A 15,187-nucleotide genomic window follows, 5' to 3' on the forward strand; every position below is an offset into this window, starting at 1 on the left:
GAACAGACGAGGGCTGCCACAGGAATTCAAACAAAATAAACTAAGAAGAGGCCAAATGGTATTTGAGAGAGAAAATTCCATGCTAGCCATTCACTGGAAAGACACTATGGATATGTTTGCCCTGCCTAAAAAACAGAGCATGACAAGTAGTGTCACTAACACAAAAAATCCAAATCTGGTATGGTAGAAAAGCTAAAGCCTCATCTCATACTTGATTAAAATAATAACAACACTTGTGTTGATCTTGGAGATCAGCAGGTGACCTAATATTATTTTGAATGACAAACAATGAAATGGTGGAAGAAAGTATTTTTTTCATATGTTATATATCCCCCCCATGAACCATAGACCTTGCCGTTGGTGGGGAGGCTTGCGTGCCTCAGCGATACAGATAGCCGTACCGTAGGTGCAACCACAACGGAGGGGTATCTGTTGAGAGGCCAGACAAACGTGTGGTTCCTGAAGAGGGGCAGCAGCCTTTTCAGTAGTTGCAAGGGCAACAGTCTGGATGGTTGACTGATCTGGCCTTGTAACAATAACCAAAACGGCCTTGCTGTGCTGGTACTGCGAACGGCTGAAAGCAAGGGGAAACTACAGCCGTAATTTTTCCCGAGGGCATGCAGCTTTACTGTATGATTAAATGATGATGGCGTCCTCTTGGGTAAAATATTCCGGAGGTAAAATAGTCCCCCATTCGGATCTCCGGGCGGGGACTACTCAAGAGGATGTCGTTATCAGGAGAAAGAAAACTGGCGTTCTACGGATCGGAGCGTGGAATGTCAGATCCCTTAATCGGGCAGGTAGGTTAGAAAATTTAAAAAGGGAAATGGATAGGTTAAAGTTAGATATAGTGGGAATTAGTGAAGTTCGGTGGCAGGAGGAACAAGACTTCTGGTAAGGTGACTACAGGGTTATAAACACAAAATCAAATAGGGGTAATGCAGGAGTAGGTTTAATAATGAATAGGAAAATAGGAATGCGGGTAAGCTACGACAAACAGCATAGTGAACGCATTATTGTGGCCAAGATAGATACGAAGCCCACACCTACTACAGTAGTACAAGTGTATGTGCCAACTAGCTCTGCAGATGACGAAAAAATTGAAGAAATGTATGATGAAATAAAAGAAATTATTCAGATTGTGAAGGGAGACGAAAATTTAATAGTCATGGGTGACTGGAATTCGAGTGTACGAAAAGGGAGAGAAGGAAACATAGTAGGTGAATATGGATTGGGGGTAAGAAATGAAAGAGGAAGCCGCCTGGTAGAATTTCGCACAGAGCACAACTTAATCATAACTAACACTTGGTTTAAGAATCATGAAAGAAGGTTGTATACATGGAAGAACCCTGGAGATACTAAAAGGTATCAGATAGATTATATAATGGTAAGACAGAGATTTAGGAACCAGGTTTTAAATTGTAAGACATTTCCAGGGGCAAATGTGGACTCTGACCACAATCTGTTGGTTATGACCTGTAGATTAAAACTGAAGAAACTGCAAAAAGGTGGGAATTTAAGGAGATGGGACCCGGATAAACTGAAAGAACCAGAGATTGTACAGAGTTTCAGGGAGAGAATAAGGGAACAATTGACAGGAATGGGGGAAATAAATACAGTAGAAGAAGAATGGGTAGCTTTGAGGGATGAAGTAGTGAAGGCAGCAGAGGATCAAGTAAGTAAAAAGACGAGGGCTGGTAGAAATCCTTGGGTAACAGAAGAAATATTGAATTTAATTGATGAAAGGAGAAAATATAAAAATGCAGTAAGTGAAGCAGGCAAAAAGGAATACAAACGTCTCAAAAATGAGATCGACAGGATGTGCAAAATGGCTAAGCAGGGATGGCTAGGGGACAAATGTAAGGATGTAGAGGCCTATCTCACGAAGGGTAAGATAGATACTGCCTACAGGAAAATTAAAGAGACCTTTGGAGATAAGAGAACGACTCGTATGAATATCAAGAGCTCAGATGGAAACCCAGTTCTAAGCAAAGAAGGGAAAGCAGAAAGGTGGAAGGAGTATATAGAGGGTCTATACAAGGGCGATGTACTTGAGGACAATATTATGGAAATGGAAGAGGATGTAGATGAAGATGAAATGGGAGGTATGACACTGCGTGAAGAGTTTGACAGAGCACTGAAAGACCTGAGTCGGAACAAGGCCCCTGGAGTAGACAATATTCCATTGGAACTACTGACGGCCGTGGGAGAGCCAGTCCTGACAAAACTCTACCATCTGGTGAGCAAGATGTATGAAACAGGCGAAATACCCTCAGACTTCAAGTAGAATATAATAATTCCAATCCCAAAGAAAGCAGGTGTTGACAGATGTGAAAATTACCGAACTATCAGTTTAATAAGTCACAGCTGCAAAATACTAACACGAATTCTTTACAGACGAATGGAAAAACTAGTAGAAGCCAACCTCGGGGAAGATAAGTTTGGATTCTGTAGAAACACTGGAACACGTGAGGCAACACTGACCTTACGACTTATCTTAGAAGAAAGATTAAGGAAAGGCAAACCTACGTTTCTAGCATTTGTAGACTTACAGAAAGCTTTTGACAATGTTGACTGGAATACTCTCTTTCAAATTCTAAAGGTGGCAGGGGTAAAATACAGGGAGCGAAAGGCTATTTACAATTTGTACAGAAATCAGATGGCAGTTAAAAGAGTCGAGGGACATGAAAGGGAAGCAGTGGTTGGGAAGGGAGTAAGACAGGGTTGTAGCCTCTCCCCGATGTTGTTCAATCTGTATATTGAGCAAGCAGTAAAGGAAACAAAAGAAAAATTCGGAGTAGGTATTAAAATTCATGGAGAAGAAATAAAAACTTTGAGGTTCGCCGATGACATTGTAATTCTGTCAGAGACAGCAAAGGACTTGGAAGAGCAGTTGAATGGAATGGACAGTGTCTTGAAAGGAGGATATAAGATGAACATCAACAAAAGCAAAACAAGGATAATGGAATGTAGTCTAATTAAGTCGGGTGATGCTGAGGGAATTAGATTAGGAAATGAGGCACTTAAAGTAGTAAAGGAGTTTTGCTATTTGGGGAGCAAAATAACTGATGATGGTCGAAGTAGAGAGGATATAAAATGTAGGCTGGCAATGGCAAGGAAAGCGTTTCTGAAGAAGAGAAATTTGTTAACATCCAGTATTGATTTAAGTGTCACGAAGTCATTTCTGAAAGTATTCGTATGGAGTGTAGCAATGTATGGAAGTGAAACATGGACGATAAATAGTTTGGACAAGAAGAGAATAGAAGCTTTCGAAATGTGGTGCTACAGAAGAATGCTGAAGATTAGATGGGTAGATCACATAACTAATGAGGAAGTATGGAATAGGATTGGGGAGAAGAGAAGTTTGTGGCACAACTTGACCAGAAGAAGGGATCGGTTGGTAGGACATGTTATGAGGCATCAAGGGATCACCAATTTAGTATTGGAGGGCAGCGTGGAGGGTAAAAATCATAGAGGGAGACCAAGAGATGAATACACTAAGCAGATTCAGAAGGATGTAGGCTGCAGTAGGTACTGGGAGATGAAAAAGCTTGCACAGGATAGAGTAGCATGGAGAGCTGCATCAAACCAGTCTCAGGACTGAAGACCACAACAATAACAACAATAACATGTTTGTGATGTGTGTGTTCACAATGCCTACATTTTCTACAAGAAACTTAGGCCTATATCTCACAAATGAAGGAACTTGTTTGAATTTATTATGAAGCTGAAAAAGAAATTCTTGAGAAAATTAGAAAAGATTTTATAGAAAATGAAAAGCGGTGCCCTAAAACAAACAAGCTAACTACAGGGTATTTCCCCACTTGTACCATCAACAACAAGCAAGAAGTATGCTTCAAGATACGGCATTATTTGTTCTGAGAAAGGCATATGAAGTACTGGCAAATGAATAAGAAGAGAGACCAAACTGTAGTTTGAAGAACTTAAAGTAGCATTGTGTCTACCCGACTGTTTCATACAAAGGCAAATTTTGCGCAGTGAAACCTGTTTCTTCCTCCAATCTTCTAATTTTCAAACTATAATTATTCTGTTACCATATGGTGAATTTCAAAACACCGCAAATAAATGTGGAAGTAAAGGATTATGGAATATGTTTGCAATAAAAAAGTTTTGCTTTTCTCCTTCATCTTGTAAGCAGCAGCTATACAAAGAAGTCGAAAAAGTGTATGCCTTCTACGGGATTGCAAAAGTCACTATTGCCCGACTGGAATGTGTTAATGATGGAACAAAATATGCCATAGAAAAATTACACAATGCAGTAGTGAAGGCCAACCTACATATATCTTATGATAAAACCCATTGCATGGAAAATCAGTATCAAAACAGCAGGATAGTTCCACTAAAGATGGAACATGGGATGCTTTTACAGGCTGATATGTTCATTAACACATTATGCAATAGATGATTCAAATTCTATGGCCTTATTTACAATCACCAAAAGGCTCTCTAACCTTACTAATTCAAAGGAGGTCAAAATCAGCTGATAAGACGAAACTAGAGAAGACTTACAAGACATCAACATCACAGAAGAAAACATAATAAATATTTAGCTTCTGGAACACTAGTTATGAAGTACAGAGACACAAAAGAGATTAAAAAGAAGACCAGCAAAAAATGGTCACAAGGATGGCAGATAAAACATAGTGAATTCATGAAGAGATTTTTGTAAGATAATAAGGAAGAAACCATAAAACCAACTAATAAGTTCAAATGCACTCCTGAAGTGTGGAGAACAAAGAAGAATAATGCTAGTTGCAGGATATATTCCTAAACTTCTTTTGGAGAATGAACAAAAATGATATACAGGAATGCTGTAAGTCTCTTTTGCTGTGATTTGTATTCTCTAGTGGAAATAGGCTGACACTGTGCTCATGAATGCAAATGAGACACAACATATATTTTTTTATGGATTAATCAGTGTGCAAAACACACTCTTAGTGTTGAGACACACATAATTACTGAAGAATAGGCCTAACAAATTTGTTGTACACTGTTGTGCAGAGAGAGAGAGAGAGAGAGAGAGAGAGAGAGAGAGAGAGAGAGAGAGAGCAGCTAAAATTGCTAGGAGCCAAATAGCTGTTGTCATTATCAATCTCAACCCCCGTCACCGCCACTGCCGCCACTACCGCTACTGCCACCATCACCACCACCACCACTCATTTAAAGGAGCGTCAACTGTGTGTAGAATGAGCTGGCTAACTATATAAAAGAATGGAGAATCCACTAACAGTGATAATTTTGTGTGTGTTTCGAATAACAGTTTTGCTTTTAATTGTTAAATTTTGTTGTTAGGTATTACTATTCTTTAGTAATTGTTACCCAAGTTGCCTGGACAGAGTCCCATTTACTATTCCAGGTAGACATTCCAAGTCCTGTTAATAAAGAAATAGTGACAAACTTCTTAACAAACAATCCAGTTCTGAAAATCAGACAGGGTTAAAATCACTTCTGTATGAATATGAGGCCTCCCATGAACCATGGACCTTGCCACTGATCGGGTGACTTGCATGCCTCAGCAATAAAGATAGATGTACTGTAGGTTAAACCGCAACACAGGAGTATCTGTTGAGAGGGGTGAAGGGAAATCTGAAAGTTGGAAGAGTATATAGAGGATCTCTACAAGGGCGATGAACTTTAAGGCAATATTATAGAATGGGAAGACTAGGTAGATGAAGATGAGATTAGAGTTAAGGTACTGTGACAAGAATTTGATATAACACTGACAGAATTAAGTCAAAAGAAAGCCACTGGAGTAGACAACATTCCATTAGAACCCCTGATAGTCTTGGGAGAGCCAGCCAAGACAAACGTATTCCATCTGGTGTGCAAGATGTATGAGACATACAAAACACCCACAGACATCAAGAAGAATTTAATAATTGCAATTCCAAAGAAAGCTGTTGCTAACAGGTATGAAAGTTACTGAGCTATGTGTTTAATAAGTCATGGTCACGAACAACAATATGAATTCTTCACAGAAGAAGGAAAAACCTGGTAGACCAAAGACAAATTTGGAGGAAGGAATGAAAGTTCTGGGAGAAGAAAAAAAAAAAAAAAAAAAAAAAAAAAAAAAAAAAAAAAAAAAAAAAAAACTCTGAGGTTTGCCAATGACATTGTAATACTGTTAGAGACAGCAATGGACTTGGAAGAACAGTTAAATGGAATGGACAGTTCCTTGAAAGGATGACATAAGATGAACATCAACAAAAGAAAAACAAAGATAATGGAATGGAAGATTTGAAACAAAGACTAACAAAGAGATAGAGGGGCTGGCCAGTACTTACCTCAGCTCAGTACAGCCGATAGATACACAAAAAACAGAACCGAAAATTTACGTTCCTAGCTTTCAGAACAAATGCTCCTTCATCAGGGAGGAGAGAGGGGAAAGAAAGGGAAGAAGGGAAAGTGGGTTCAGTAACTCACAACCCAGGTTATGAAGCAACAGGGAAAGGAAAACAGGGAGGGTAGCAAGGATGGAGGCATGGTTGTCAGAGGGAAGCCAAAGATATTCTACTGTAAGTACTGTGCCAGCTTCAAACCAAAGAGGATGCATACACAAGTAAAGAGGTATACAGTATAAAGATAAACACAACTATGTAGGATGAAAAGATGCGTGAATGGCTAAAGACGAAAGGGAAAGAGGAGAAGACTGAAGAGTAAATGGGAGTGAGGTTGTTTAACGTAGGTTCAGTCCAGGGGGATGGCGGGATGAAAGGATGTGTTGGAGTGCAAGTTCCCATCTCCACAGTTCAGAGGGACTGGTGTTGGGTGGGAGAAGCCAAATGGCACATACGGTGTAGCAGGTTCCTAGGTCCCTAGAATTATGCTGGAGGGCATGCTCCGCTACTGGGTATTGGACATCTCCTAGGCGGACAGTTCGTCTGTGTCCGTTCATGCGCTCAGCCAGTTTAGTTGTTGTCATACCGATGTAAAAGGCTGTGCAGTGCAGGCATGTCAGCTGATAAATGACATGTGTAGTTTCACACGTGGCCCTGCTTTGAATTGTGTATGTTTTACCAGTAGCGGGGCTGGAGTAAGTGGTTGTGGGGGGATGCATGGGGCAGGTTTTGCAGCGGGGTCGGTTACAGGGGTCGGAACCGCTGGGTGGAGAAGGTAGTCTGGGAATATTGTGGGGTTTAACAAGGATGTTACGGAGGTTGGGGGGCGGTGAAAGGCAACTCTGGGTGGTGTGGGGAGAATTTTGTCAAGGGATGATCTCATTTCGGGGGTTGACTTGAGAAAGTCATATCCCTGGCGGAGTAATTTGTTGATGTATTCGAGGCCAGGATAATATTGGGTGACAAGGGGGATGCTTCTGTGTGGTCTGGGGGTAGGAACATTGTTGTTGGATGGGGAGGAATGTATCGCTCGGGAGATCTGTTTGTGGACAAGGTCTGCAGGATAGTTGCGGGAGAGGAAAGCACTGGTCAGGTTATTGGTGTAATTGTTGAGGGATTCATCACTGGAGCAGATACGTTTGCCACGAATACCTAGGCTGTAGGGAAGGGAACGTTTGATGTGGAATGGATGGCAGCTATCAAAGTGAAGGTACTGTTGTTTGTTTGTGGGTTTGATATGGACAGAGGTGTGGATGTGAGCTTCAACAAGATGAAGGTCAACATCCAGGAAGGTGGCTTTGGTTTTGGAGAAGGACCGGCCAGGGGAAGCAGCTGTTGGGTCTTCAGGAAAGCCTCCTCCATGTGGCCCATGAAGAGGTTAGCATAGGACGGAGCCATCCTGGTTCCCATGGCCGTTCCCCTGATTTGTTTGTAGGTCTGGCCTTCAAAAGTGAAGTAATTATGGGTTAGGATGAAGTTGGTAAGCGTGATGAGGAATGAGGTTTTTGGAAGATCTTCGGGTGGGCGTTGGGAGAGGTAGTGCTCACGGGCAGAGAGACCATGGGTATGTGGGATGTTTGTGTAAAGGGATGTAGCATCTATGGTGACAAGAAAGGTTTCAGGTGGGAGAGGAGTGGGGAATGGATTTGAGGCGTTCTAGGAAGTGGTTTGTGTCTTTGATGTAGGATGGGAGTGTGCGGGTGATAGGTTGGAGGTGTTTGTCTACCAGAGCTGAGATACGTTCTTGATTTGAAACACAATCTTCCCATATCGCTATATAATGAGTGACAACTTTCCTTTTCATAAAATTGTTACAGTCCAAAAGAAAAGTGATTTCAGAAAGGATGCAGGGGGAAAAAGGGGCAGGGTGGGGAATTTCCTTTCACGTTTTTCTTTGATTTTTTTCCCTTTCTTTTATAGCTTTCATTTCTTTCCTGTTTGTCACATATTTATTTCTTAACAATTTACAATTAAACTCACATCTTTCAAGCTCTTTTCCTTCAAGCTTAGCTTATAATTTTGTCTAACAAACAACTTCTGGCACATTATCAGGAATGTGTAGCAGTTTGAATCTAGGTGGTAAAATCAATATTACTATTTCCTATTCATTCACTGTGCACTATATTTTTTCTTGAGTGACTTCATCTTCCTTTAGCATAAAACATATAACCTACATCTACAGCTACATCTACACTCTACAAACTCCTGTGAAGGTGCACATCATCAGAGGCATTTCCCATTGCACCAGTTATTAGAATTTTTTCCCGTTCCATTCACGCATGCAGTATGGAAAGAACAACTGTCTGAATGCCTGTATGTGTGTGTGTGTGTGTGTGTGTGTGTGTGTGTGTGTGTGTGCAGTAATTAATCTAATCTTATTACCATGGTCCCTATGTGAGTGATATGTATGTTTCAGTATATTAATAGAGTCATCATTTAAAGCCGGTGCTTGAAACTTTGTTAGTAGGCTTTCTCGGGATGGTTTACATCCATCTTCAAGAATCTGCCAGTTCAGTTTCTCGAGTATGTCTGTGACACTCTCCCATGGAACAAACAAACATGTGACCATTAATACTACCCTTCTCCGTATACATTCAATATCCCCTGTTAGTTCTATTTGGTATGGGTCCCACACACTTCAGCAATATTTCAGAATTGGTCGCAAGAGTCATTTGTAAGCAATCACCTTTCCTAGTATTACATCAATAAACCAAAGTCTACCACCTGCCTTTACCCATGATTGAGCCTGTGTGACCATTCCATTTCATATCCTTACAAATCATTACACCCTTGTATTTGTACGAGGTAGTCAATTCCAATATTTACTCACTGTCTATGATTTACTGTGATGAAAGACTTTCAGAAAATTAAGAAGTTCAGGATTCAAATGTATTCTTAAATTTATCTATTAGTCCAGGACCATTTGGAACTTCTTTGGGTCATCGGTAAACAATCTTCTTTAGATACAAATATTATTAGTATTCATATCCGACTCCCTCCTTGAGTATGCCATTGCATTATTAATGAGTAACATACCTTGTAACAGATGAGGAAGCAGCTGGGCTTCGACAACAGCACTACTGGGATAATCATTGCTTGCTGACACACTTGGAATGTAACAATGTGCTGCTTTAGTTGGTATAACTGCACCTAATGCACAAAGTGCCTCATTTTGAGCTCCTGTGTAACTCATATACCCACTGTCACCAACTCCACTTCCAGACTGTGATGTGACTGGGTCAATGGAGAAACTTTTCCGGCTGTTGTCAACAGCAGGTGAAGCCGGCATTGAGCCTGAATCCAAACAAGAAACAAATTGTTTTAGGATTCATTACAGATTACTACAGCAGATCTGTTACTTAAAGCTATCAAATTTCTTAAAAACACATCTGTTGTTAGTTTTACATGTTCTTATGAAATATCCACTAAGTTTTTCTTGAGATTAAGTGTTTAGAATTTAGGTTGGTATATAAAATTGCTAAAGGAGTTTACATTAGGATACTATTATTTCAGAACTAGTGATGTACTTTTGTGAACTTTAACATAAAATTAAGGTTACACTGTAAAAAATCCAAGTTCTAAAACAGTAAAGATTACTCCCACTATGCTCAGCAATTGTTCCTTTGCTTATGTGGTGTTCCAAAGGGACTTCAATTCTTAAATAGTAATATTTGCTTAACATCAGACAAACATACAAGAGAGAGATTGTGGCATATGTAGAATTAGTAGTAGTTGCCGTAGTCTCAATCATTGTCGTCATCATCATATTACTGAAACATGAAACTAGCTACCTGTTACTAACACCCAAAAGAGGAACAGGTAGTGCTTAAAGGCATATGAGCAGAAAAAAATAGTTATCAAATCTGTAGATGTCAGAATTTTGTACATCGATCCACTGCTGGAAGAAACAGTAACAAGAAAGAAGAACATACACATAGTTCAACTAAATGAAAGTGGCTAAGAACTCTGGACGAGAGCAGATGCAACGTATCTGTATTTTTGATTTCTGTATTTTTACACATGTAACATAAGTAGCTTGTTTTGCAAATGATATGGTTTACTGATTAGTGGAAGGGTGTTCACTATGTTGCACAACTGCAACTAATTCCTTTGATATGGCTTCTTAGCTTAGTCAATGAAGGCCAAAAAAAGGGGCAAATAGGGGAAAAAATCCTGTAGTCACAAATTTTTGTGCAGGGGAGTGTCATGAACAACCTACTACAAATCCCCACATGTAGCTTGTAGCATTGGGGTTCAGGAGGCACTTAAAGATCGCTTTTTAGCTTTGTCTTGAATAACTCGAAAACCACAGCTTGTACCGAAAATGTTTCCCAGCTCAAAATTAAACTACTTCAAACATCCTACAAAAAAGGTCCTAATCATTTTTTCTTTAGAACTAATAGTTTCTGTGTTGCAGGGGATGGAAGAAACACAACTTATTAAAATAGTGTTTCAATGGTATAAAATTAATGTTTAATGTTAAATTAAGTTGTTTAAGACCTAATATTTAATGACTAATACCATATCTAAGTACATTAGAGCCTATTGAGAGAGATTTTGTGACTGCTGCCAGTGGGAGGCAGTGGGGCTGGAGGGTAGAAGTGTGAGGCACAGTAAGTTGTTAGGAGGAGGGCACTTACTTCCCACATTTGTGAGTCTGCAAAATGAAGAAAATGGAAGTGAGTCCCCACTCTCTCTACATCACACAAAACAACTGCATGCTGTTTCACAATCATACTGATCCCTCAGAAGCATGCCTTATAAGTCACTGGTGACGCAGTGTGCAGACACATCTGGAGAGTGTTTATTTTCCACAAAATGTGTTAACACTAAATGGAATACAGATATTAGTTACTAATAAAACTACACATACAGAGAGAATCTACTTAAATCTCCGCATACTGCCATGCACTGCTAGTAGGGAAATTAATTGTTAGTCGTCCTGTATATCTGTTGTGGATTTCTTCTGGGAGAGGTCAGTTCCCCCACCAGGAGAATTGCTTATCTCTTGAGTTTACACACAGAACAACTGACTATGTACTCCCCTGGATTTCCTATCCAGTTCTATTATGTGAGCAAAGTAAGTTCACTGTGCTTATGTTTAAATAGTAGAGTGACTTTATTAAGTGAGCATTTATTTGTCATAATTAACCCTTGAGGGAGTATGAAGATTTTCATAACATGAGGGGGCGTATGGTGTATTTTATACACATGGAAAGAATAGCTGTCTTTATGTTACTAAGGTAAACATGTATGAGCAAAATCACAGTTTAATCTTAGTTAAATTAAACAACAATATTCAGATCCAGCCTAACACTTATTCGATTATTAATTATCTTGTAGGCAACTGCCTCAGTAGGTGGTGTGCTGCAAGCTAGGAATCTGGACCATTTTCTTGCATGGTTTGTAAATTTCTCACTTGGTTTGTTTATTTTATATTCCTCCTGCCCACTTGCATACATAACAACACAGCTCATCGCCATGTCAGCTGAAACAATACTGAAGGAATAAAAGTGGGATAATAAAGGAATACAACGGTAGATTAACAATGGAATGGTACAAAATAATGTTATTTGTAGTTAGCACACTTTATAAATAGGTACACCTGCTCAAGGATTAAGAGAGCTTTTATATAAAATATGTTCCTACAAACAAAGGCTGAGAAATGTTTAATCTGTGTTAATTAGTTGTCAATGACCTCTGCAATGTTGATGAGGAATGAATAGGTGGACTGGTAAATGCCAGTTATTTGAGAAAAGATGGGAAAGCTGACAGTTCTAGGAACAAGAAACATGGTGGGCATTCGTGTATCTTACAGAAAAGATTACAATAGCGTTAAGACAATTAAAAAGTTTCTAGGAGAGGTTGTTTCAGAGCGAAAGCTGACTGTCAAATGTTTGCCTTCAGTGGGATGGAATCTGATTTTAAAACTAGCTGTCTGTTTTGTGTGGACGCTACTGCAGATGAAGATTTTGATAAAAATAAAAAAAAGACAGAATAAAATTCACAGAGTCTGATCCTTCAGTTATGATCAGATAACTACAGTTTGTGTAGAGGAGAGAATAGGTGTATGGGAGACACCATCCAAAGCTGTATCTGCTCTGTTGGGGATCTACACGCTGTAGATGCAAGATCTCATAAGAACTGCTATAAAAAGTTCTTTATAGGCTGCGCACCTAAATGTAGAAAAAGTCGTCACCCTGAGGATGAAGGAATTAACGTGTCAATGGACGAACCATTCAGTTACATTGAGGGGAATGATGACTGCCAGTTCACCTCAGATGAGTTGCTGAAGCAAGTTTCGGGAACATTATGTCATATAAAGACAATCACATGTGATTTTTACTTTATCTGTAACAAGGAAATTATTTCTTCTAGAGGAAAAATGAATAGGAAATTTTTTTGTAGTAAGTTTCATGTAGTTTAATTTTGTACTGGACACATTTTAGACAGAAGCTATAGTTTTTGGGATATTCAAGAAAAACTTAAAAAAAAAAAAAGACCTTTACATGTCCTCCACTTTAACATGTAACACCCCCACAGGTGGAGATTTTTAGTGTTGATGACACTCTCCCCTACCACTGTAAAAATTTTGTGACTAAATGAATTTTTTCCTCTGATTATCCATTGCTGACTGAACTATCGTGTTGCTTATTGTATAAATTCAGTGTGTGTGTGTGTGTGTGTGTGTGTGTGTGTGTGTGTGTGTGTGTGTAAGGGGGGGGGGGGGTGCAACGCTACTCCAAGCAGTATTTGGGCCAATTTTAATTTGAGTTTTTTGTAAGATGAACTATTAAAGGTTTGGCAGATCTTACAGTTCTCTTGATAGGGCATAAAGTGCTAGACCACAGATTATGTCCTATGATAAAGGAGATACATATCGTAAAGCGAGTGGTGTTTTTTTGTATGCAATACATTACTAAGTTCCCACAGAATTGATAATTTAATATTTTCAACATTATTCATAATGAATACGTTCCTATGAAGTTCTGATTGCCACATAACTTTTGTTGTTTGTATTGACTTAAACAGCCAGTGTAAACTGTATTCCACAAAAGCCAATGCCAGTATGCCAAGAAAGGAAATTTGACTAGTGGCTAGCAATACGATATTCATGTTGCTGTTGACAAATGGCCTCCATTTTAGAGACCTTTCAGCAGTGTATCATGTAATTTAAATACCCCTGAATAATTAGGACAGTTAAAATTTATAATGGATGACGCTGAAGGGCTTCAGTGCCTCTGAGGAATCAACAATAACTGTCAATTTGATTAATAGTACAGTTTCTGTAAACAAGCATTTAATGCCCTTGTTAAACTGTAAAAGATCTTTGTGGAAGACTTTGTTTAAAGACATTGTGTAGAATCTTTGACAATGCATTAGGATAATTTTATCAGCTTACTCAAAAGACAATACAGACTGGCTCATATATTACAGTATTGTAATTCTTGAGATGATGTAGTGTGTTCAACTTGCAAGTCAACAGAAAGTGACCTTTAGTCCAGTCAACAAAAGGAGTTCATGATGAACTGTGGTGTCAATAAATGTATCTTCAGAAAGATAAAGACAGTGTTTGTCAACACTGCAAATGTAGACTAGCCATTCTCTACTGTAGAATACTCTCTTCCTGCTTTAATGGAAAATGTGAAAGTAAATGATGATGTTTTCTCCGATTGTCCAGAGAGCAAAGCAACACATTTTGAAGCGGATGCACAAACGTAGGTGAGGATTTTTCCTTCTTGCAATCTGATTACAGAATCATAAGTGAGAGCTCACATAAATTGTTCTCTCTTTGCACTGAAACAGCTAAATTTAGTATTCTTATAATGACCTCACGTGGCAAGGTGTTGATACAAAAGCTTTTATTATATCATTGCTGGTGTTAACATACAACACCATCTAAGATTTCTCTTAGCAGGAAAATATTTTACCGTTTTTTTTAAAGGGGAGGGGGGGGGGGGGGGGGGGGGAGGGTGATTTGCATAGAAAGTAATTTGACCTACTTAGTACAAAAGATAATTTTATGGATTAAAAAGTAGGACACAATTCCTCTAAGTTATGAAAAGTGATTTCAAGCATCATACCTGTTTCAGCAAAAATCAAAATATCAACAGACACACGCCCCACCCACCCAGAATGGTGACTGTCCTTTCTTAGGAGTCTGGTGCAATTCACTTCAATGAAACCACTATAAATGCATGTGCTTCCTCTGAATTACAAATTTAGTTTTCCCTGGGCAGGGCGGGTTATTAAATTTGCCTGATGCTGTAAGATGACATTCATACACGACAGAATTAAGTCATATTTTTAATCAACTGACTCATTAATTTGCTTAACATTGCTTGGAATCATCACACCAGCTCTCATACTTTCTCAGGAGGTCTACAAGTGATGGTTTAGGTTAGCAAGGTTGAATAATATCTGGATCAAGCAACTTCATCAAAACTTTTTTAATTATTCATAACATCCTTATCAATTCTCTGTTAATAGGTCCATGGCCAATTATTGTGATGACTGATGTTTTCCAAGGTCATGCTTAAATATATTTGTTTTCTGCATTGTAGTATTCTTAGAACACCAATAAAATAATGAGCTACCTCTCTTAGTTTTGATTTGAGTGTTCAGTCATTGAATGACGAACTTAACAAGTGGTGGTAATGTAAAAAGTATCTAATGGTGTTGAGCCACATGCAATACCTTTTCAAATAGTAAACTGCCTTTTGACTGACAATTACAATATTTATCTTCTGTATTATCTAGATTTCAGCTTTTATGCCATTATAAAGTGCAGCGAATGGGTGAGCTATCTACACCTTCCGCTAGATATA

General features: G+C 38.9%; 1 protein-coding gene across 1 annotated transcript in view; it reads right to left on the bottom strand.

The window, feature by feature from the left end:
- Positions 1 to 15,187, bottom strand: part of LOC124616792 (guanine nucleotide exchange factor subunit Rich) — a 292,166-nt gene that overhangs the window by 56,296 nt on the left and 220,683 nt on the right. Inside the window, exon 20 of the mRNA XM_047145207.1 lies at positions 9,396 to 9,653. Coding sequence (XP_047001163.1) covers positions 9,396 to 9,653 — 258 coding nt within the window. The remainder of the gene's footprint in view (positions 1 to 9,395; positions 9,654 to 15,187) is intronic.

Source organism: Schistocerca americana, chromosome 5, assembly GCF_021461395.2.
Source record: "Schistocerca americana isolate TAMUIC-IGC-003095 chromosome 5, iqSchAmer2.1, whole genome shotgun sequence".
NCBI classification, from domain to species: Eukaryota; Metazoa; Arthropoda; class Insecta; order Orthoptera; family Acrididae; genus Schistocerca; species Schistocerca americana.